We start from the raw sequence: 23,879 nt of genomic DNA, 5'->3' as shown, positions 1-23,879 counted from the left end.
TTGAGGGAACCAGGATCCAATCAAGGATCACATATTGCATTTAATTGTTGTGTCTCTTTAGTCCTTAATCTAGGTGATTGCCTAGCTTCTGTGTGGATATTTCACAATAATGACCTTTTTGAAGGGTTCAGGACAGTTGTTCTGAAGAATGTCCCTCAATTTGGGTTTGTCTGCTTGTTTTTCATGACTGGATTCAGGGCAAACATGTTTGACTACTACATAGGTGATGGTGTATCCTTTTCAGTGCAAAATATTAGGGGGGACATGTTAAGATGTTAAATGTCACCGTTTGGTTAAGCTGGGTTCAAATTTGGGCTGTTTATTTTGCTAGTTGGGCAAGTGGGTTATTGAGATGGTTTTCTCAGCTGTCAAATGAGGGTAATAATAATCCTCGTTTATGAGGTTGTTGAATTCATACACATAGGGCCCTTAGAACAGTGTGATGCATTGTAAGTATTTGATAAATTATTAGTATTACTATTATTGTCATCATCAATACTATTTTTACTAAAATTTATAGAGACCTTAATATGAGACAGGCACTGAGTTCAGTGCTCAATACTTTACCCCTCCAGCACCTAGGACAGTGTATGGTACAAAGGAGGCATTCAATAAATATTTGTTGGCAAAATGTTAGCACTATGAGATAGATTGCTATCAATACCCAACCAACTCACAGATGAGGAAACTGAGGCTCAGAGGAGTGAAGTAGTTTACCTAGGTCACTACTGGCAGTAAGAGGCAAGAGCCCAGATTTGAACCCAAGCTTGTAGGCTTTGTGAAACAGGGCATGAGGAATCTGACTATTTTGTAAACCCTCAAGCGCTGTGTAGATGCAGAGCTGAAATGGAGCGCCATGCACAGGGCGCTGGTACATACATGCAGTAGGCGCTCAATACATAGCTGAATGAATGAGAAAAGAAAATGAATTAACTAGGAAGAGTTCATCATGTCCCGGTCGGGGCCAGCGCTTGGGTGGGACCGGGAATCCTTCCGTCCTTAAACCTCCCCTCCATGAGTCACCACAGGACTGCGTGTTCTCGCAGTGTGTGGCTTCCGGTGACCACGCCCCACCGACAAACCCCGCCCCTCGCTTTTCCAGGCGCCCGCGAAAGGCCGCGGTGTTTTGGCCCGCGGGCGGAGCCGTAGGCACAGTCTCCTCGGGCGTCCGCGGTCGGGAAACCGGCCGTCCGGGCTCCCGGGCCGAGGTTCGTGATGTCGGAGAAGGAAACGAGGCAGAGCGGAGGCTCCCCGGAGGCCAGCGGGGTGACTGTCAGCGACATACAGGAACTGATACAGCGCAAGGAGGAGATCGAGGCGCAAATCAAAGCCAATTATGAAGTGCTGGAGAGCGTGAGTGTGGGCACGGGGCTCCCGGGCGGGCGTGGGAGGCGCCCCGAGGCCTTCTCGACCCGGCGCCCAGACCCGGGGCGGGGACTGAGAGACCCGGGCGGCCTCCGCTTGAGCTCTCTCAGCTGTGAATCTCTCCCTCCCTGGGAGGCCCAAGGCGCCGCAATTGCGGCCTCTGTGGGCAGCAGGCAGTGAGGCAAATAACGTGAATAACTAGGAACAATTAGAATTGATGTTCTAGCAAGTATTTGTGGAGTTCTTGTTGGGTGCTGGGCGCAGTTGTTAAGCGCTTGACATTGGTTAACTCGTTTAATCCTCCCAACAACCCTTTGAGGTGAGTTCTGTCATTTCCCCCATTTTAGGGATGGAAAACAGAGGCATTACTTAAACCTGCCTCAAGTCACAGGGCCAATAAATTTGCAGAGGCAGGGTGATAATCACCGCTATCATCAGCCCTTGTTGAACGGTTACCAGATGTCCTGTGCTTTACTAACCACTTTGCCTTAGAGCTCCTTAAGCTTTAGTGTGTATGCGAATCACCTGGGGAGCTTGTTAAAATTCAGATTCTGTTGGCGGACAGATGTGTGGGAGCAGCTACTGCATTTCTAGCAAATTCCCAGCGATGCTGATGGCACTGGCCTAAGAACCCAGCTTTGAGTGACAGGAAAGGCTCGTTATCCTTATGGTATAAGGAGGAAACTGAGGCCCAGAGTGGGGCAAATCCTTGCCTAGGGTCAGGTAGGTCGGAAGTGGCAGTGGTGGGTCTAGTTCTTAGGTCTCTCTGGCTCCAAAACGGATACAGTTTTTCTTAAGCCACCTAGTGTAAAACCACAAATCAATTTGCCGGGGAAGAGTAAATGAATTACATTCTATGTAGGGTGGATGGAATGCATTTTAGGTGATGGGAGTAAGATGAAGTATCATATGGAGGTCAGGGTACCATTTTACTGGGCGCTGACTATGTGCCTGAAGGGGGCCGGTTTATGTATGTGTTATATCGTGGACTCCTCTGAACTACTCTGTGAAGTTGGTTTGTTATCCTGAGGTTCAGAAAGGGGAAGTCACTTGTTCAGAGTCACAAAGTGGGATTCAGATCTTATGCCTGTTGAAGCCAGAATCTGTGTTTTCAAGTGTTGTGCCAGCAATTTCTCACACCTTAATTACTTTGCTACTGCAGGCAGGATATGCTCTATCTGTGTACCTCATGTACTGTTACTCCCTTGATATTTTTCTTTAAGTTGCCTCACTTTTTTACTTAGTTTTATTTTTAAAGGAAATCTTATAACTTCACAGCATATGAAAAAATGAGACTCTCTTTCCTTAAATATAAGATAAAAGTGTATATCAAGGTGATCCATCCAACTCTCTGTCACCTGATAAATGGATAACTGAAATGTGGTCTATCCATACAATGGGATATTAGCCAATAAAAAGGAATGAAGTGCTGGCACATGGCTACAAAAAGTGCATGAATCTTGAAAACATTATGCTAAGTGAAAGAAGTGCATCACAAAAAACCACACATTTTATAATTCCATTTATATAAAATATCCAGAATAGGTAAATCCGTAGACAGAAGGTAGATTAGTAGTTGCCAGGGGCTGAGGGGAGGGGGGAATGGGAGTGACTGCTAGTGGGTCTTGGGTTTCTTTTTGGAGGGTGATGGAAATGTTCTAAAATTGATTGTGGTGATGGTTTCATAACTGTGAATATTCTAAAAACCATTGAATTGTACACTTTAAATGGGTGGATTGTATGGTGTGTGAATTATATCTTGATAAAGCTGTTAAAAACAAAATGGAGAGGCCCAGAGATAACAAGTGATCTGGAGGCGATATAAAGACCAGCACCAAATGGAGACTTTCTCCCTGATTATTGAAGGGTTGAAGATAATTAGAAAGGGAATGGGTTATTTAATGCCCTGTGTGTGAGTTGCCAGTGGTGTGGGTCCCAACTTTGGAAAGCAGTGTCTGATGTGGTATTGACTTGGAGAGGCCAGTCAACTCTTAGTCATTGTGGGCAGGCAGGAGGCAGATACAGATATTTAGCCCCTGGCACATTTATACTGTATCTATAGAGAGTCCTGCACTAAGAGAGTATATGAGACCCCCTTCCCCGCGAACAGGAAACAGTAGGTGTAACCCAGAGGCTTTCAGAGAGAAAGGGACAGACATGAATGGAATCCTTCCCCCATGTACACTTTCAGAGAGAAAGGTACAGACACGAATGGAATCCCTCCCGCTAGCACGTGAGTACACTAGGCAGCTGGTCTCCGTGCTGATAATTACAGCCATCATTTATTACTTTCTATGTATATTAATTTCCTAGGGCCATCATAACGAATTACCACAGCTTGGTGGCTTAAAACAACAGAAACTTATTCTCTCATAGTTGTGGAGTCCAGAAGTGTGACATCAAGGTGTTGGCAGGTTTGATTTTTTCTGGGCGCTCTGAGGGAGAATCCGTTCCATGCCTTGCTCCTAGATTCTGGTGGCTGCTGGCCATCCTTGGCTTGTAGCTGCATCACTCCAGTCCCTGCCTCTGTCTTCACGTGGCCTTCTCTCTGTGTCTCTGTGTCCCAAATCTCCCCCTCTCTTTTATCAGGATACCCATCATTGGATTTAGGGCCCACCTTAAATCTAGGATGATCTCTTCTTGCTGATCCTTCACTTAATTATATCTGCAAAGATCCTTTTTCCAAATAAGGTCACATTCACAGGTTCTGGGGTTTAGGACTTGGACATATCTTTTGGGGGCCGCTGTTCACCACTGTGTGACTGTGCCTGGCACTGTGCTAAGCACCCTACATATGTCAGCTCGTTAATTCTCAGAACAGGTGGGAAGGGAGGTGAGTGCCGTTATTCCCATTTTATAATTGAAGAAGCTGAGGCCCAGAGAGGTGAACCTCTTAACCAAGGTCACCCAGATTGTGGCAGAATTGAGCTTGAAATCAAAGTCTGACTGAAAATCCCTGCTGTATGTCATGTAACATGTATCATTGCTTTTGTGCACCATGCTCTGACTTATGTAGGACAAGACTTTAAAACATTAAAACAAGGGAATTCCCTGGCGGTCCAGTGGTTAGGACTCCACGCTTTCACTGCCAAGGGCCCAGGTTCAATCCCTGATCAGGGAACTAAGATTCCACAAGGTGCGCAGCACAGCCGAAAAAACAAACAAACAAACATTAAAACAAATGTATTGTTTTCCATAGGGAATACATTGCCATGGTCAAAATTCAAAATCTACAGAAAGGATACATAATAGAAAGTCTCTCTCCCTCCGCTGTCCCCTAGCCACCCCATTCCTCTCCCTAGACGGCAGCTGGGGTTCCAGTTCAGTGTTCCTTCCAGGGATGAAAAGCCTGTTTGAAGTCCCCTTTACATCTCTTTTTATTTTCAGAAGAACCAAAGTCCTGCCTCAGCTGGGTGCTCTTTGGGGTTTTTCCTCCCCTCCAGCTTCCAAGGCCACCAGCCAGGTGTCAGCTGCCCGTAGGAAGGAGGGTTTGGAGGAGCGGAGGAAGAGGCCGGCCTTGGGGCTGATGCTCAAAGGAGTCCTTAGTTTTATCTGCGCTGCTCTAACTTCAAAAAAGGATAGTGGATTCACGCATTACTGGCGTTATTAAAAGTCAGTTAAAAAATGGTGCCCACCACAGAGGGCAGTCGTGAGAGGATGTGGGAAGGGACCTGGTCTGTGCCAAGTGATCAATATATGGCCGCTGTCGTTACTGTCACCTTTATTATGACTGCAGAGGAAGAGAGTCTGGGGAAAGAGGCCCGAGGACTTCATACCTGTGAGATCTTTTTGACCTCATTTCTTCCCTCCAGCAAAAAGGCATCGGGATGAACGAGCCACTGGTGGACTGCGAGGGCTACCCCCGGGCAGACGTGGACCTGTACCGAGTCCGAACTGCAAGGCACAACATCGTCTGTGAGTGACCCTCTCTGGGGACGTTCCCCCACCTTGCAGCAGGGGATGTTTAAGGCACACAGAGGAACCGCCAGTATTCTGTATCATCTGCTTCCCTCGCTTCTGCCTTGATGGGATCATCTCATTGTCTCCATCAAGGGACTGAGAACTAAGGGAATGGGTTAGATAGACTCTAGGGGGTCTGTCTTTATGGTTTCATTTTTCATTTTATTTTTAGGGACTTTGCTTCATTGCGGAAACTTTTACTGCAATAACAGCAGAAACCCAAGTCAGATATTGCTTATGGTCCCAATCAAATCAATTACGTCTTAGGAAATACGTTTAGCTATTAATGATAATGGCCTGACTATGGTCACTCAAACAGAAAATAGCTCAGTTCCTCAGTAAAGACATTCGGAGGTAGGCAGCGCAGGGCTGGTCATCAGAAACCCAGGCTCTGCCATCCTTAGGAAATTCATCCATCTTCGGGGTCACCATGTCCATGTTCCAGGCAGGAAGAAAGGGAAGGAAGAAGGTAGGAAGGGCACAAGCTCCTGTGCCAGCTGGCACCCCTCCTGTTAAAGATCTGTCCTGCAAGTCCCCCTCCCCCCGCCACTGCATCAATTTCTGCTTTCCTCTCATAGGCTCCTCTGCCTGCAAGAAATGTTCCCGACAATGGGCATGTTGCTATCCTAAATAAAATCTCTTATTTATGTGTGTGTATATGTATTGCATGTATGTATATACGTATGTATTTATTGTCAAGGAACAGAGAGAGTAGAGGTTGGGTAGTTTATTAGTCTTCTGTTTCTGCTGTAACAAATCATCACAGACTTAGTGGTTTAAAACGTCACAGGGGCTTCCCTGGTGGCGCAGTGGTTGAGAATCTGCCTGCTAATGCAGGGCACACGGGTTCGAGCCCTGGTCTGGGAAGATCCCACATGCCGCAGAGCGGCTAGGCCCGTGAGCCACGACTACTGAGCCTGCGCGTCTGGAGCCTGTGCTCCGCAACAAGAGAGGCCACGATAGTGAGAGGCCCGCGCACAGCAATGAAGAGCGGCCCCCACTTGCCGCAACTAGAGAAAGCCCTCGCACAGAAACGAAGACCCAACACAGACAAAAAAAATAAATATGAATAAAAATAAATTAAAAAAAAAAGTCACAAATTTATTATAGTTCTGGAAATGAGACATCCAAGTGGGTCTCACTGGGCTAAAATCAAGATGTCAGCAGGGCTGTGTTCCTTCTGGAGGCTCTAGGGAGAATCCATTTCCTTGTCTTTTCCAGCTTCTAGAAGCTGCCCACACTCCTTGACCCACAGCCCCTTCCATCTTCAAAGCCAGCAGTCACATCTCTCCAGCTTCTGGGTTTGGCATCACGTCTCTTTCTCTCCCTCTCCTGCCTCCCTCTTTCACTTACAAAGACCCTTGTGATTACATTGGGCCCACCACCTGGATAATCCAGGCCAGTCTCCCCATCTCAGGGCCCTTAACTTAATCACACCTGCAAAGCCCCCTTTGCCTTGTAAAGTAGCAAATTCACAGGTTCCAGGGATTTGGATGGGAACCTCTTTGGGGCCACTTTTCACGCTGCCACAGGTAGGCAACCAGCAGTCTCTACCACAAAGTCATATTAGAAGGGAATTTATCATCCACCTTTCTGCCTTAATGACTTCTGTTTTACCTGTGAATCTTGACTCTATATACAGCGTGCTTTGGTCTAAGGCCAGGTTTCTCAGTGAGAGTACAGGTAGCCCTGGGGTGAGACACAGCTGAAGATGCCAAAGTTTCCTCAAAGCCACACTACGATCATAGGACTTCTTAGAGCGTCACTTTTCCTTGAAGATGTTGGGAAAAGAAGCATGCCATTTTAATACTGAAACAAATAGGAAGATACAGAGTAGGGAAAAACCATGTTAAGACAGTCAGACTGGAGGGAAATTTGGGGCTTTTGGCTAAACCCTTGGACGCCCCAGGGAAGCAGTCCACTCGCTCCCCAGTTAGGAGGATTCTGGGAGAAATTTGAGAAGCCCTAGCCCACAGTGTGAGGGCGGGCACCGACTTATTTTTTTCCAAATGGTTGGCCTGATGTTGCAACACCATTTAGTCTGTTCTTTCTCCGTTAATTTGAAACACTAACAATATTGCGTATTAAATCTTTAGATGTGCTTATGTCTCTTTCTGGGCTTTTTGCTCTGTTCCGTTGATCTCTCTTTTTGGGTGCTAATATCATGCCATCTTAATGACTTTAATATACGTAAGAGTCTGTTTGAGCGATTCCTTATTGGTCTTCTTTTGAAAAACTATTCTCACAAGTTTATTTTATTTAAAAATAGACTTTTTAAAAAAAAATTTATTATTTATTTTTGTCTGCATTGGGTCTTTGTTGCTGCGTGTGGCTTTCTCTAGTTGCGCTGAGCGGGGGCTACTCTTTCGTTGTGGTGTGCAGGCTTCCCATTGCAGTGGCTTCTCTTGTTGCGGAGCTTGGGGTCTAGGCGTGCAGGCTTCAGTAGTTGTGGCTCTCGGGCTCCAGAGCACAGACTCAGTAGTTGTGGTGCACAGGCTTAGTTGCTCCACGGCATGTGGGATCTTCCCGGACCAGGGCTCAAACCCCTGTCCCCTGCATTGGCAGGCGGGTTCTTAACCACTGCGCCACCAGGGAAGCCCTAAAAAATAAACTTTATTTTTTAGAACAGTTTTAGATTTACAGAAAAATTGCGAAAATAACACAGAGAGGTCCCGTATACTCTGTACCTAGTTTTCCCTGTTACTAGCATCTTCCCTTAATATGTTGCATTTGTTATAATTGCAAGTTTGTTTTTTGAAATGTACTTTGGAAACATTTTGTTCAAGGAAAAAATTTTTTTGATTCTGATTAGAATTGCAGTATATGGTATATACAGTCATTCATTCCTTCACCCAGCAGCAGTAGCTTGAGACTTACTGTGTGCCAGGCCTCTCTGAAGGCTCTGGGGTCCTCGTGGAGCTTATCACCTGGGGGACCTTTTCTAGTCTGAGTGACCGTGTATTATACACTGACACCATTTTAAGTCTTCCTGCCCAGGTTTATGTCTTCATTTATTCAAGTCTGGGCTCCTTCTCGTGTCTGCCCCAGTGGGTTGAGTGCTGGAGGCTCGTAATGCCTGAGGGCCTCACCTGTGCTCCAAAGTGACAGGAGCAGAGGAACAAGGTCAGGTGGCCTTGCGTGCCCACAGTCCAAGGTGCCTGGAAAGTCTGAAAGTCTGTGGCCTAAGGATGCTAGACGTGGATTGGCAGGCAGTGCTGGTTTGTTCAGGCCTCTGGAGCTCTTCACAGGGAACTGGCTTTTTTTTTTTTTTTTTTAAGTTTTTTTTTTTTTGATGTGGACCATTTTTTAAAAGTCTTTATTTAATTTGTTACAATATTGCTTCTGTTTTATGTTTTGGTTTTTTGGCCACGAGGCATGTGGGATCTTAGCTCCCTGAGCAGGGATCGAACCTGCACCCCCTGCGTTGGAAGGTGAAGTCTTAACTACTGGACCGCCAGGGATGTCCTAGGGAACTGGCTTGAATGAGGTGCCGAATCCAGAGCCGTAGAGGAAGTTGTCTTTAGGTTAAAAAAAAAAGTTAACCCAAATCCCAGCCACTCTGACGGACTGGCCTGCAAAGATGACTTACTTGACCCACACAGTCGTTCCCAACACTTGAGTTAACCGTCAGTACTGAAAAAAATCAGAAGGTTTCATCCCTGAACTCCTAATTTCCAGCTTTTCTCCCTGTTGCCTCTCCCAGACTGAATATCACCAGTCATGTGTTGGTAGACTTGGCATCATTTTTTCTTCTAGAGGCATTAAGAGAAAAGCGAAATCCTTCTTAGCCCCAGCCTGCTCTACTTGTGTTTGCCCCTTGTGAGCGTTTGAGTTTGTGGCCGTGGATTCAGCTGGTCAGTTCCCTCCTACTGCTCGCCTTTCAGGTCTCAGCTGAAACAGTGCTGCTTTTGGGAGCCTTCCCTGATCTCCTAGTCATCGAAGTCATCAGGTGTCATTGTAATCACTTGTCCCACAGCTGCTTTCCTTGCAGGACCGTAAGCTTCATGAGGGCAGCCCCTCTGTCGTGTTCACAGATAGGTCCTCAGCTTCTAGCACAATGTCTGGCATATAGTAAGTGCTCGTTAAATAGTCAGTGAATGAACGTGTGGGTCTTGTGTCCTCAGCTGTCTTCTCGGCCCCTGACACGGTGCTCTCCTCCAGGCTTGCAGAACGATCACAAGGCGTTGATGAAGCAGGTGGAGGAGGCCCTGCACCAGCTGCATGCTCACGACAAGGAGAAGCAGGCCCGGGACCTGGCCGAGGCCCGCAGGGAGGCCATGAGCCATGGCCTGGGCCAGAGCCAGGACCTCAGCCCCGCTCAGGCCTTCGCCATAGTGAACAGCATCAGCCCCGGCTCGCCTGCCAGCATCGCAGTAAGCCAGGGCCTGGCCCGCTAAATCCACACCCCGAGGGCGCCTTGGGGCAGGGTTGGGGATGGGAGGCTGTGGACAGACAGACCCACGCTGTCACCAGTGCAGCAGACGCCGGTGAAGGCCCGCTGCAGCCCAGCAGGAGTCGGCCCCTGCTGCCCCCTCAACTAGCTGCAGAGAGACCCTGGGACACAGGGTGAAGGTGGTAGATGTCCCCGGAGAGGGAAAGAGGCTCTCTTCTTGGGGCCGATTTTAGCTGGGCGCTGAGTAATGGACATGAGAATGACAACAATAGCTGCCACTTGCTGAGCCCTCGCTTTGCACCACGTGTCCTGCCAAGTGAGTTATAGCTTACCTGGTGTGTTTAGAAAAGTTTTAACAGCTTTATTGGGATATAATTCACATACCATAACTTTAACCCGTTTAAGGTACATATATGATTCAGTAGCTTTTAGTGTATTAACAATCAATTTTAGAATATTTTCATTATCCCAAAAAGAAACCCAGTGTCAATTCGCCATTACGCCTCAACCCCCCCATCCCCCCAGGCCCTGGCAACCACCAGTCTGCTTTCTGTCTCTATGAATTTGCTTATTTTGGACATCTCATATATATGTAAATGGAATCATACAATATGTGGTCCTCTGTGACTGGCTTCTTCCTCTTAGTATCATGTTCTCAAGGTCCAGCCATGTTGGAGCATGTATCTCAACTTCATTCCTTTTTTAATTTTTTTTTAAATTTTATTTTTTATTTAAAAAAATTTTTTTATTGGAGTATAGTTGATTTACAATGTTGTGTTAGTTTCAGGTGTGCAGCAAAGGGAATCAGTTATACATATACACATGTACATATATCCACTCTTTTTTTCTTTTTTTTAAGATTCTTTTCCCATGTAGGCCATTACGGAGTATTGAGTACAGTTCCCTGTGCTATATAGAAGGTTATTATTAGTTATCTATTTTATATATAGTAGTGTGTATATGTCAGTCCCAATGTCCCAATTTATCCCTCCCTCAACTTCATTCCTTTTTACTGCTGAGTTTAATGTGCTGTCTGGATAGACCACGCTTTGTTTATCCATTCCTCAGTTTCCATTTTTTGGCCATTATGAATAATGCTACCGTGAACATGATGTACAAATTTTTATGTGTACCTGCATTTTGTTGTTGTTATTGTTCAGCCTTAGTCTAGTCTTTTTTTGAATTTTATTTTGTTTATTTATTATTTATACAGCAGGTTCTTCTTAGTTCTCCATTTTATACTTACTAGTGGATACATGTCAGTCCCAGTCTCCCAGTTCATCCCACCATCCCCCACCACTTTCCCCCCTTGGTGTATGTGCACCTGCATGTAATATTTAATCCCACAGCCGTTCTCTGGGGTAGGTACTAATCTACCCCATTTCACCCATGAGGAAAAGCCTCGAAGACCTGGAGTACCTCGTGCCAGGACGCACAGCTTCTAGAAGGTGGACCTGGGTCCTGCCAGTCGTCTTTAGTGATCACAAGACTGCAGGTTACACACAAGCTCTGTTTTATTCACCACTGTGTGCACAGCATCTGGCACAGGGCTGTCGTCAGCCTGTGACGAGTATTTGTTGAAGGCATGGGTGAATTTTGAGCTGTGTTCTTAGAGTGACAGGATCACTCTAGTCCTGGGTCAGTGTTGTGCCCGTGGCTGCTTGCCTGGGGGCCTTTAGGGCCAATGCATCTAAATTCTGACCCCTGAACAAAATAGGCCAGATGGGCCTGCGTCTTCTTGCCCCCAGACCTGGGTCAGGACCCCAGAGAGCTTTTCCCCATTTTCCTCCAGGCCTTTACAACTGCCAGCTTTTCTCAGACACTGGGCAGACCTGGCCACCTTTTATTAGATCTGCCCCTGGAGGAACCCCCAGAGGAGGTGGCCCAGTTATCCACCGCCCCTCCCTGCCCGAGGTGTCTAAATCCCAGCCTCTTTGCGTCGCGCCTGCCGTTCTCCCCTGTAGAAAACACGCTTATTAAATTGGGAACGCATGGGAGGGTAAAGAACACCAGAAGAACATTTAACCTCTAGCCTGATCTTCTGTTTGCCCTTCTCTCTTTAGGGTCTGCAAGTGGATGACGAGATAGTGGAGTTTGGCTCTGTGAACACCCAAAACTTCCAGTCGCTGCAGAACATTGGCAGTGTGGTCCAGCACAGTGAGGGGGTGAGTTGGAGGTATTATGTGGCATCTGACCAGTAACCCTGGAATTGCCGGGGCCAGGAAATGTGGCCGGGGCCTTTGACGGCTGCCCTCAGAGTGCTGTTTCTCAGGCACAGTCCCTGCTCGGGGCCTTCACATTTGCTGTTCCCTCTGCCTAGAATGCTAATCTTCTTCCCTTACCCCCCACCTTCCTTCCTTCCCTCCCTCCTCTTGTACAAATGCCACCTTCTCAGTGAGGCCTTTCCAGCCACCCTGTCTAAAATACCCCTCTCCTGCTTCCTATCCCCGTTTTCATTTAACAAGGTTTCTTAGAGATCTTTTCATCTCGGCGCACACCTCACTCTTTTTCACTGCTGCATAGCACTCCATGGTATGAATGGATAGAAGTTTGTCCACCCACTGCCTTATCAGTGGACGTCTTGTTCATTTCCAGTTTTATGCCAGTGTGAATAGTCGTGCATACTTGTTCACAACTGTGCACACCTAGAAATAGGATTACAAGCTCTCAGCAAATGCACACTTAAGATTTTAATAGGTAATTTGAAAAAGTTTTACGAATTTGTACCCTGACCAACAGTATGTGAGTCCAGTCGTCCCTCAGTATCTACGGGGCATTGGTTTCAGGACCAGTGCAGATACCAGAATCTGTAGATGCTCAAGTCCCGTGGTTGGCCCTCTGTATCCACGGATTGTGCAGTACTGTATTTATTGAAAAAAATTCACATGTAAGCGAACCTAAGCAGTTCAAACCCGTGTTGTTCAAGGGTCAACTGTGTATCATATCATTAGCAGTACTCTATTATTGATCTTTTAATAACTTTGCTAAAATGCCATCTTGTTTTAATTTGTATTTTCCTGATTACCAGTGAGATTGAGTACCATTTCTATGAATTGTCTGTTAGTCTTTTTTCCCACCTATTTTCTATTGGGTTATTTGTCCTTTTTAAAAATTGATTTGTAGGAACTCTTTCTATATTCTATATATTAAATCTTTGCCTGTTTACACATTGCATATGTCTCTCCTGATTAGCTCCTTTTCTTTTAACTTTCTTTATGGTAACTTTGATTACTTGAAAGTTTTTTTTTTTAATTCACTTAGATATCCATTTTGTTAAACTTATCAATATTACAGGGCTCTTTGCTGCCAAAACCATACCTGAGGATTAAAATAAAGAAATACAGTACAGTGCATAATAGTGTAGTACTGTTCAAACAGCAGTATATTAGAACTTGATTTGTGGGCCTTTTGATAATTTCATTCCTTAAAGATATAATAAAAGTTGAAATTCAAAATAGGCTGCAGCCTTCTAGTTTCTGGCAGAATATGCCGTTAAAAAACACTTCCACGTAACCATCTCATCCTGTTTCTCAGTAATGTAACCCCAACAAAACTTTTCTTGGCAAAGATCAATACTTTGCAGGAGAAATATGGGGCTCAAAGTCCAGAGAAGTTACTAAAGTTTTTGGTTCCCAAATGAAATCTTCAGTTCAACCGACAATTCTTGGTTTGTCTTGCACCCACTCAGCCCCCGCTTGGCCACACTGCTCATCCACGTGTAACTCATCAGAAGGCAGGCATCGGGCCAAGAAACAGCTGGCCAGTGTTGGCGCCCTGCTAGAGGTCGGGCCCTCATTTCTGCACTGATTGACACCTTCATCAAGTCTGTACTTACGTGGAAGTTTAGAATTTAGATTTTGTCAAATTCATCAGGTTTTTGCTTTATGGCTTTGGCATTTTGTGTCTTCTTAAAGAAATTCTTCTAGTACTTTTATTGTTTTGTCTTTAGCTTTTCTTTAATCCATCTGGAATGTATCTTTTATTATTATTATTATTATTATTTATTTATTATTTTATTTTTGGCTACACAGTGCAGCTTGCAGGATCTTGGTTCCCTGACCAGGGATCAAACCTGGGCCCCCTACAGTGGAAGCTCGGAGTCCTAACAACTGGACTGCCAGAGAATTCCCTATTATTGTTTTTTATAACAGTTTAATTGATGTACAATTCACATAACTTATAGGTCATCCATTTAAAGTGCATAATCCAGTCGTTTTTAGTCTATTTATAGAGTTGTGCAACCATCACCACAATCAATTTTAGAACATTTTCATTACCTCAAAAAGCCTTGTACCTATTAGCAGTCACTCCCTATTCCCCCCATATATACCAACCCCTGGCAACCACTAAACTACTTTCTGCCTCTATGGACTTGCTTATTCTGGACATTTCATATAAATGGGATCATACAATATGTGATATTTTATGACTGCTTTCACTTAGCATAGTGTTTTCAGGGTTCATCCACGTTGTAGCATGTGTCAGGAACTCATTCCTTTTTTTTTTTTTTAATAAATTTATTTATGTATTTATTTTTGGCTGCATTGTGTCTTCCTTGCTGCACGCAGGCTTTCTCTAGTTGCGGTGAGCGAGGGCTACTCTTCGTTGCGGTGTGCGGGCTTCTTATTGCGGTGGCTTCTCTTGTTGCAGAGCATGGGCTCTAGGCGTGAAGGCTAAAGTAGTTGTGGCATGCAGGCTCAGTAGTTGTGGCTCGCGGGCTGTAGAATGCAGGCTCAGTAGTTGGGGCGCACAGGCTTAGTTGCTCTGCGGCATGTGGGATCTTCCCAGACCAGGGCTCGAACCCGTGTCCCCTGCGTTGGCAGGCAGATTCTCAACCACTGCGCCACCAGGGAAGCCTGTTATATAATTCTTATGTGTGTGATTCTTTATTCTGTTTCTTTGGTCTGTTTGTTCAGAGCCTTTCTGGGTTCCCTGGAACAAATCCATTTGTTTCTGCTCTGCTTCCCTTTAACCCCTGGCCATAAAGGGTGTATTATTTGTCTATTGGTGAGTGAGAAATCACCCCAGAGCTTTAGCAGCTTGAAGCATCAAGCATTTATTATCTCATACAGTTTGGGGGGTCAGGCAGTGTCCAGGAGCCGTGTAGCTGGGTGGTTTTGGCTCGGGATCTCTCATGAGGTTGTGGTCAAGATATAAGCAAAGGCCGCAGTCATCTGAGGGCTTGACTGAGGTTAGAGAATCTGTTTCCAAGATCCCTCACTCACATGGCTGTCGGCAGGAGGCTTCAGTTCCTCATCACAAGGGCCTCTCCACAGTGCTGCTTGAGTGCCCTCACAGCGTGGTGGCTGACCTCCCCAAGAATGGGCGGTCCAGGTGAGAGCAGAGAGGAGTCAGCAGCACCTGCTCTGACTCAGTCTCTGAGGATTCACACTCTCACTGCCACTTTATTCGTTAGAAGCGACGAAGTCCAGCCTACACTCAAAGGGAGGGGAATTAGGCTTTAGCTCTAGAAGGAAGGAATTTCAAAGAATTTATCCTTGTGGCATGGTACCTTTGTTACCTCTTTACTGTCCCATCATCATTTTAGTGAGATTTCTAGAGATGATGCAGATGTAGGTTCATTCTGTTATGTTTACCCAAAGTCTCTTTTTCACTCCTTCCTCCCCACCCCACCCCCAGCTTGCTAGTGTGTCATAGTTTACTCACATCTCTTGGGTACCTTGCTGCACATACTTTTAAACTTTGTAGTTGTCTGGGCTCATTGTTACTGGTTTGTTTTGTAAATATGTCTTTTTTTTTTTTTCCTGGTAGAGGTAATACATACACATGGTAAAAACAGAACCAAAGAACATGTAATGAAAAACCTCCCTCTCCTCCAGGTGCATTTCCTGTCCTCCAAAGGCAGCCACTTTCCAACTGTGTGTCCTTCATACATCACACAGAGCTACTGGTTGCTTTCATTAAGGTCTAATTGACCCACAGCAACATTCCCCCTTTTCAGTGTCCAGTACTGTGAACTTTGTCAACTGTATGTAGTTATGTAAATGTCACCACACGAAGATACAGAGCAGTTCTACAGCCCAAAATGACCTCATGCTTTTGTAGTTAAGCCCTCCCTGCACCCCCATCCCCCGGAAATCACTGATCTGTGCTCCATCCCTGTAGCTTTACCTTTTCCAGGATGTCATATAAGTGAAACTGCAAACTATAAAGCCCTTTAAGTCTGGCTACTTTCACCCAGCGTCATGAATCTGCGGTTCTTCCACGTTGTCACGTGCATCTGTAGTTCATCCCTTTTCACTGCTGAGTAATGCTCCACTGTGTAATGAGCCCCAGACTCTTCATCCATTTCCCAGTGTGGGGCATTTAGGTTGTTTTCCAGTTTTTGGTGATTACTCATAATAGCTACTGGTTTTTAATTTGTCTTTTCCAGTTAAATATATTCTTAGGCTCTTTATAGGCCTATAAATCCTTTTTTTAAAAAAATTGAGGTATAACTGACAAATAACACAATATTAGTTTCAGGTGTACAACATAGTAATTCAATATTTGCATATATTGGGAAACGATTGCCACAGTAAGGCTAGTTAACATCTGTCACTGTACATAGTTACACATTTTTTTCTTGTGAGGAAGACTTTGAAGATTTACTCTCTAGCCACTGTCAGATATGCATAGAGTATTACTGTATACCCGAATGCACAGCGTGGTGACTATAGTTAATAATACTGTATAAGACCTTCTTTACAAAAGTAGTCATTGAATGTTTTCTAACAACAGAACCTTTTCTTCAAGTGAAATTTCCTGGGGAATTCCAACATATCAAACAGATAAAAGCTGAGCTGCTGGGATAGGCTAGAGGGGGTGGGGGGACCTCACGCCCTCAGGGCCTGGGGTTCTCCTGGAACCAGAGCCCAGCTTGAGAATCAAGGATCTGGGTTTCCATGGTCTCTGCTCTGTGAATTAAAAAAAAGTTTTTTAAAACCCAGCAGCATTCTATTGTTAGACTTTTAGGTACTTTCCAATTTTATGGGAACCTGAAAATTAACACTCTTGTAGACAAAGCTCTGTTTCTTTAGATAATTTTCTAAAGGTGAGTTTCTGGAATGCATATATTTTCAAAGGAAAATAACCTTGAATTAAAATAATTTTTCTTTATTATAAAAATAATGTGTATTTTATTCAGCCATAAAAAGGATTGGTGTACCGATATGCTATAACATTAATGAACCTTCAAAGGATTTCTGGTAAGTGAAAGAAGCCAAACAGAAAGGGCCACATATTTTATTTATTTATTTATTTAAATTTATTTATTTTATTTATTTATTTTTGGCTGCGTTGGGTCTTCATTGCCGCACGCGGGCTTTCTCTAGTTGTGGCGAGCAGGGGCTACTCTTCGTTGCGGTGCACGGGCTTCTCATTGCGGTGGCTCCTCTTGTTGCGGAGCACGTATGGGCTTCAGTAGTGTGGCATGCGGGCTCAGTAGTTGTGGCTCACGGGCTCTAGAGCGCAGGCTCAGTAATTGTGGCGCACGGGCTTAGTTGCTCCACGGCATGTGAGATCTTCACTGACCAGGGATCGAACCCGTGTCCCCTGCATTGGCAGGTGGATTCTTAACCACTGTGCCACCAGGGAAGTCCCAGAAAGGGCCACATATTTTAGAATTCCGAAATGTCCAGAATAGGCAAATGCACAGAGACAGAAAGCAGATAGGTGGTTGCCAGGGGCTGGGGGAGGAGGGAATGGGGAGTGATTGCTAATGGGTATGGGGTTTCTTTTTGGGTGATGGAAATGCTCTGAAATTAGTTAGTGGTGATGGTTGGACAAGTCTCTGAATTATATACTTTAAAATGGTGAATTTATTGTATATGAATTATATTTCAGTAATAAAAATAATGTGTTTTTATTGTGAAAAAAATATTACACAATGTGAACATATTTCAAGTAAGGATAAAAGTCCTGGATTTCTCCTTGCCTTGTAGTACCTTCCCTGCTCTGAGTCCTGGGCAAGGTGCAGGCGCTACAACAGGGAACAAAACAGGTCAACCGAGGGTCCGTGGGAACATTTTGGTTGGGGAGATGAGCATTAATCAAATAATCACAGATATGTAATTGTACACTCCAACGAGTGCTATGAAGGGACAGTTCAAGGGGGCTAGGAGAGCAAATAGTGGGGTTCTGATGTAGTTTGGGGTTGAAGGAGAGTGTTCCTGAAGACGTGGCCTGTAAGTGTATTGAAGTTTATCAAGACCGGCAGGGAGAGGAGCCCACCAGCAGGGTCAAGGCCCTGAGGTGAGAGGATCAGAGAAGGCTGATTGGAACCCAGAGCAAGGAAGAGAGGGAGAGGGGAGGAGGCAGGGCCCTTCTTCATTGTTCCTGAGCAGCAGTAGAGAGCCGTGCACTCTTCCAAGCTGGAGAATAACAGCTGTAAGCAGCTTCGTGCCTTGAAAAGATTTCTCCAGAGGCCAGGTAGAGAGCTGATTGGAGGGCTGACAGAGTTTTAGCAGCCAGGTCAAGAGATGGTGGTGTCTTTGACGAATGGGCTGGAGGTGCAAGTGGGCAAATCAGAAAGACATTTAGGATGTGCCATAGGTAGAAACCTTCTGGATTTCTAGCTCTCCCAGGGCCATCATTTCCAGAACTGGAAGCACATCAGTGAAGCTCTCACACGTTTTCTGGGTGTGGGTGTGTATGTCTACAGTGATTGCTTTTTGAAAAAGAAGTCATAAACAAGGCCTACTCTATGTACTGTTCTGGATGTTTCCCCCTTTGAAAACCTCGGTACACATGTACCATATTCCCTGGCTTGGTTTCTCATCGTTCGTTTAACCAGCCCCCCATCCTGGACATTTAAGCCGTTGCCAATATTTGGTCACCACAAATAGTGGTGTCATGAATATTCTTGTCTTGTGTGAGGGTTTCTGTCAGAGAGATTTCTAGAAGTGGAATTACTGGGTTAAAGGCAATGCACATTTACCGATTTGATAGGTGTCATCAAGGTGTCCTCCCAGAAGCTTGCGTTAGTTCATGTTCTCTCCAGTAGTGTATGTGAGTGCTTATTTCTTGACCCCTCCCCAACTGTGTTATTGTCAGTCTTTTATTCTGTGACAATTGAGGTGAAAAATGGCGTCTTTTTTTGTTTTTCTTCATGCTTTATTTTTTCTGATTCAGAGATCCCATTGATAGATCTGCCTTAATATTTTAAAATTATGGTAAAATATACATAACATAGAATTTACCATTTTTAAGTGGCATTAAGTACATTCACATTGTTCGGCAACCATCTCCACCACCGTCTCTAGAACTTTTTCATCTTCCCAAACTGAAACTCTACCCATTAAACACTAACTAGTCATTCCCATCTCCCCAAGGTTCTGGCAACCACTGATCTACTTTCTGTCTCTATGAATGTGACTGCTCTGTATACAGCCCTCTAAGTGGAATCATACTATATTTGTCCTTTTGTGACTCATGTGTTTCACTTAGCATAACGTCTTTGTGGTCCATCCAGGTTGTTACATGTGTCAGAATTTCCTTTTTAAGGCTGAATAATAGGGCCTTCCCTGGTGGCGCAGTGGTTGGGCATCCGCCTGCCAATGCAGGGGACACGGGTTCGAGCCCTGGTCCAGGAGGATCCCACATGCCGCGGAGCAACTAAGCCCGTGTGCCATGACTACTGAGCCCGCGGGCCACAACTACTGAAGCCCGCATGCCTAGAGCCCGTGCTCCACAACAAGAGAAGCCACTGCAATGAGAAGCCCGCGCACCGCAACAAAGAGCAGCCCCCGCGCACCGCAACTGGAGAAAACCCGCGTGCAGCAACGAAGACTCAATGCAGCCAAAAATAAATAAATTTATATTAAAAAAAAAAAAAGGCTGAATAATATTCTGCTGTGTGTATATACTACATTTTGTTTATCCTGTAATCCATTGATGGCCACTTGGGTTGCTTCTACCTTTTGGCTATAATGCTATTCACCATTTTGGCGAATAATGCTACTATGAAATGGTTATACAAATATCTGTTCGAGTCCCTGCTTTCAGTTCTTTGGGTATATACCAATATGTTTAACTGCAGGTTGATATGGTTATTCTATTTTCAATTTTTTAAAATATTTATGTATTTATTTTGGCTGTGCTGGGTCTTTGTTGCCGTGCGCGGGCTTTCTCTAGTTGCAGCACCCGGGCTTCTCATTGCGGTGGCTTCTCTTGTTGCGGAGCACAGGCTCTAGGCGCGCGGGCTTCAGTAGTTGTGGCTCGTGGGCTCTAGAGCGTTGGCTCAGTAGTTGTGGCACATGGGCTTAGTTGCTCCACGGCATGTGGGATCTTCCTGGACCAGGGCTTGGGAATGGCAGGCGGATTCTTAACCACTGTGCCACCAGGGAAGCCCTATTTTCAGTTTTTTAAGGAATAGTCATGCTGTTTTCCATAGTGGCTGCACCATTTCACACTCCCACCAGCGGTGTACAAGGGTTACGATTTCTCCACATCCTCACTAACTCTTGTTATTTTGTTTTTGTTTTTTGTTTTTTTTTGATAATAGCCATCCTAATGGGTATAAGGTGATATCTCATTGTGGTTTTAATTTGCATTTCTCTAATGATGAGTGATGTAGGCCATCTATTCATGTGCTTATTGGCCATTTGTATATCTTTTTTGGAGAAATGTTTAAGTTCTTTGCTCATTTTTTAATTGGGTTGTTTGTTGTTGCTGTTGAATTCTTTATATATTCTGGATATTAATCCCTTATCAGATATATGATTTGCAGATATTTTCTCCCATTCTGTGGGTTGCTTTTTCACTATGTTGACAGTGTCCTTTGATGTACAGAAGTTTTTAAATTTGATGAATCTTGTTTTAATTTGTAATTTTCTTTGGTGTGTATTGTGCCTGCTTTAATTTTTTTGTTAAGGTAATACATACGCATAGTAAAGAAGAAATAATGGTACAGAAAGATATAAAAGTAAATGTCTTCTTCTCTTACTCCAAAATGCTAGTGCTTCTTTCTGGAAGTAACCACTGTTAACAGTTTATCTTCCAGAAAACTTTGTATGCACCAAGCAACACATATGTCTATTTATTTTATATTAATTAATTAATTAACATTATTATTTTTGGCTGCGTTGGGTCTTTGTTGCTTCGCGCAGGCTTCCTCTAGTTGCGGTGAATGGGGGCTACTCTTTGTTGCAGTGCGCGGGCTTCTCATTGAGTTGGCTTCTCTTGTTGTGGAGCATGGGCTCTAGGTGTGCGGGCTTCAGTAGTTGTAGCACGCGGGCTCAGTAGCTCCGCGGCATGTGGGATGTTCCCGGACCAGGGCTCGAACCCATGTCCCCTGCATTGGCGGGAGGATTCTTAACCACTGTGCCAGCAGGGTAGTCCTATGTCTATTTATTTATTTATTGAATTTTTAGAGCTTTTATTTTTTTATTATTATTTATTTTTAAATTATTATTTTTAAATTGAAGTATACTTGTTTTACAACACATATGACCTTTTAGGACATATATTCAAATGGATTCATACTTTGCTGGTTTTGTTTTGTTTTTACTAAACAAACTGCTATTCACTATACTGTATTTGAACAATACCTTATTGAGGGATATTTTGGGTGTTTTCAGTGTTTGAAATTTATAAACAGTCCTGGGATAAATGCTTTGTTCATATATCATCTTGTACTTTTGCAGAATATATCTTATATGCACCTTTTAAAGATGCTTTGTTGTTGCTGGGGGCAGTTGTGTTCTTCCAGGAAGACGGAACCAAATCTGTAGCCCCACTGCCTGCCCCCAGAGTGCCGCGTCCTCCACATTCTCAGCAGTTGTAGGAATTACGCCTAAAATAAGCATCCTTACTACCAGTCTGGTGGGTGGGACTTCCTTGGAGGTCCAGTGGTTAAGACTCCACGCCTCCACTGCAGGGGGTGTGGGTTTGATCCCTGGTGGGGGAACTAAGATCCCACATGCCGCGCGGCCAAAAAAAAAAAGGACAGTATCTCAGCATTCTAGCCTGAATCTCTTTGAGTACTAAGGAGGTTGAACATAAAATGAGCTCATTTTCCTTTCAGAAGCCCCTGAATGTGACAGTGATCCGCAGAGGGGAGAAATACCAGCTTAGACTCGTGCCAACACGCTGGGCGGGAAAAGGACTGCTGGGGTAAAGTATCCGTGTCCGTTCATTCACACTGCAGCGCGCACTGAATGTTTGCTAGACACAAAGCTGCGGGCAGGAGGTGGGGTCGTTGGGAAATGAAGGGAATTTCCAGACTGCCTGTAGCAACTCATGATAAATCCTTGTGGCGGGAATGAGATTCCAGGTATGGAGGTGGAGGGAGCCCTGGGCGCTCTGGTTCTTTTATTAACTGGACGTTTGCTTTGAAAGAATGAAAGCATGTAGGTGAAAAGCTCAGGACGGCTCACCTCTGATCTTCTTGAATGGAGCCACCAAACTTACACTGTTCCTTTTTTTTTCCTTCCAGCTGCAACATTATTCCTTTGCAAAGATGATTGTCCCTGGGGAACAGAAACAGGAAAGCATATTCCCTTGACCCAGACTTGGGTCTAGTGGGCATTTCCTCCTTCTCTCCCTGAAGCTCAAGGATCTGGAAGAGGCTGGGAGCCTGAACTTCTAGGTGGTGGAAATGCTGTGGCCTCCCAGTGTGATCTCTTGGGATTCACACATTGTAAAAAACTTGATTTGTGTTCAGCATCTTTTGCAAATTAGGCCATGGTCCTAAATGGGAATCCTCTGGATTGTGAGCAGGTGGGCGGGAGTTATTCTGGTAGGTGCTGATGTGACTTTATTCTTCTAGAAATTTTGTTTTTTCCCCCCAAATAAACAGTTTTACAGTGTTGATATGACCATGTTATCACCTCAACTGAATTTCCTGTGAACTTCTCAAACCAAAGCTCAGATGGGAGTTAGATCAGCCTCACAGAAAGTTGGGCAGAACAAACTAACAATTGTACTGAAGTCAAGATTTGACCAACAACATCTCTGGGCCATCATCCTTTAGTGAATGGGGGTTCCAGACGCTCAGGCTGCACCTGCGTTTGCACTGCAGCAGTGCTGCTCTGGATGCAGGATAATTGAATCACCTGGCCCTGCCCTCGGATCAGCACTTTTGTAGACTGCTAAGGTGTGTTGACATTGCTGATGGGAACCAGCAGTGTGTGCAGAGCTGTCTTCTTGCAAATGCTGATTCCTCCTTCCTTCCTTTTATTTTCTCTCTTTAACATGGCAAAGTGAGTTTCAGTGATTCCTAGTGCCTCCGTGTTTTACTTTTTTTCTCTCTTCACTGTATCACAGTGTTTTATTTCCACAGTTCTTGCAGACCACTTTCTGTTTCACAGGGCATCTGGCACATTCTACTGAGGCATGCTTGGGTTCCTCAGGACTGGATTTGCTTGGCTTAGATACAGATACCAGCTCGCCCTGACGGGAGGCAGTACTGGGTGTGTTTCCAGCCATGGGTGCTCATGCTTGACTGGAAAGCCTTCCTGTTGAGTGTCTGCCCCCAAACACCATGTACTCTAGCCGAATATCCACGTGGATTTCCCCCCTTGTAGCCACAGATGTGCTGTGTTTACCAGTGTTTGCTGTTTAAATTGTTTTTCTAATTCCACGTGTTTTCCAATCTTTTATAAGCCCTAGGCTATAATAAACACAGCTTGTCCCATCCAGCAGTCCCTTTTATTTTCCTGAGATGTATGCAAATGCATCAACCAGCATTGGGGTATGAGTGTGGGGTGGGGATGGAGAGACTCATTCACATCCTCCTAAAATGATAGCAGCAGAGAGTCTTCTGCATCAGTGCCTTTGGCCGGTTTTCTGCAAGTCCCCCCTTCAGAAACCTCAAGATGGCCACGCAGGTGGGCTGTCTTTTGTGAGATTGTAATGGAGAGACACTTTGAGGTGGAATCATCCTAATAGACTTAACAAACTGGTTTGGCAGAAACGTTATGTGATAAGATAACGTAACCTATGAAACATTTAATCCCAGCTGGCTAAAATTTTCTGCACAACATGCAGTGCCCGGGCGAGGAGGTGGGGAGGAGCTGTGTGCTGCACCAATGAGGCCGGGAAATTTAGTTTGCTTTTGACAGAATTTTATCAAACCGTTCGTACTTCTTCACATAACTTTGTCAAGTCTTCAGAAAGTCAGAGTTGCTAGGATTGGCCGCTGCAGCTTCTCAGGGGATGG

The 23,879-nt window shown here is 44.9% G+C and overlaps 1 protein-coding gene across 2 annotated transcripts; it reads left to right on the top strand.

Moving 5' to 3' along the window:
- The first annotated feature begins 1,124 nt into the window (after nt 1–1,124).
- On the top strand, nt 1,125–22,529 carry PSMD9 (proteasome 26S subunit, non-ATPase 9). 2 transcript variants are annotated; one of them, XM_068563537.1, is made up of 6 exons: nt 1,125–1,353; nt 5,178–5,280; nt 9,487–9,698; nt 11,782–11,883; nt 21,747–21,832; nt 22,155–22,529. In XM_068563537.1, exons 1-6 carry the CDS (start codon nt 1,216–1,218, stop codon nt 22,180–22,182), a joined length of 669 nt encoding a protein of 222 aa, XP_068419638.1. In that variant the 5' UTR covers nt 1,125–1,215; the 3' UTR covers nt 22,183–22,529. The 2 variants fall into 2 exon arrangements, with proteins under 2 accessions (XP_068419638.1, XP_068419637.1); XM_068563536.1 differs by having other exon boundaries at nt 21,744–21,832.
- The last annotated feature ends 1,350 nt before the right edge of the window (nt 22,530–23,879 follow it).

This window comes from Eschrichtius robustus, chromosome 14, assembly GCF_028021215.1.
Source record: "Eschrichtius robustus isolate mEscRob2 chromosome 14, mEscRob2.pri, whole genome shotgun sequence".
Classification (NCBI taxonomy): domain Eukaryota; kingdom Metazoa; phylum Chordata; class Mammalia; order Artiodactyla; family Eschrichtiidae; genus Eschrichtius; species Eschrichtius robustus.
Note: the sequence above shows the minus strand (reverse complement) of the source record. Positions and strands in the feature narration are given on the sequence as shown.

Bases quoted from the DNA above. Each gene is read 5' to 3' on its own strand.
- PSMD9 (XM_068563536.1), top strand. From the start codon at position 1,216: ATGTCGGAGAAGGAAACGAGGCAGAGCGGAGGCTCCCCGGAGGCCAGC. The intron at 1,354-5,177 runs GTGAGTGTGGGC...TCTTCCCTCCAG, and splicing joins ATTATGAAGTGCTGGAGAGC to CAAAAAGGCATCGGGATGAA. The intron at 21,833-22,154 runs GTAAAGTATCCG...TTTTCCTTCCAG, and splicing joins GCGGGAAAAGGACTGCTGGG to CTGCAACATTATTCCTTTGC.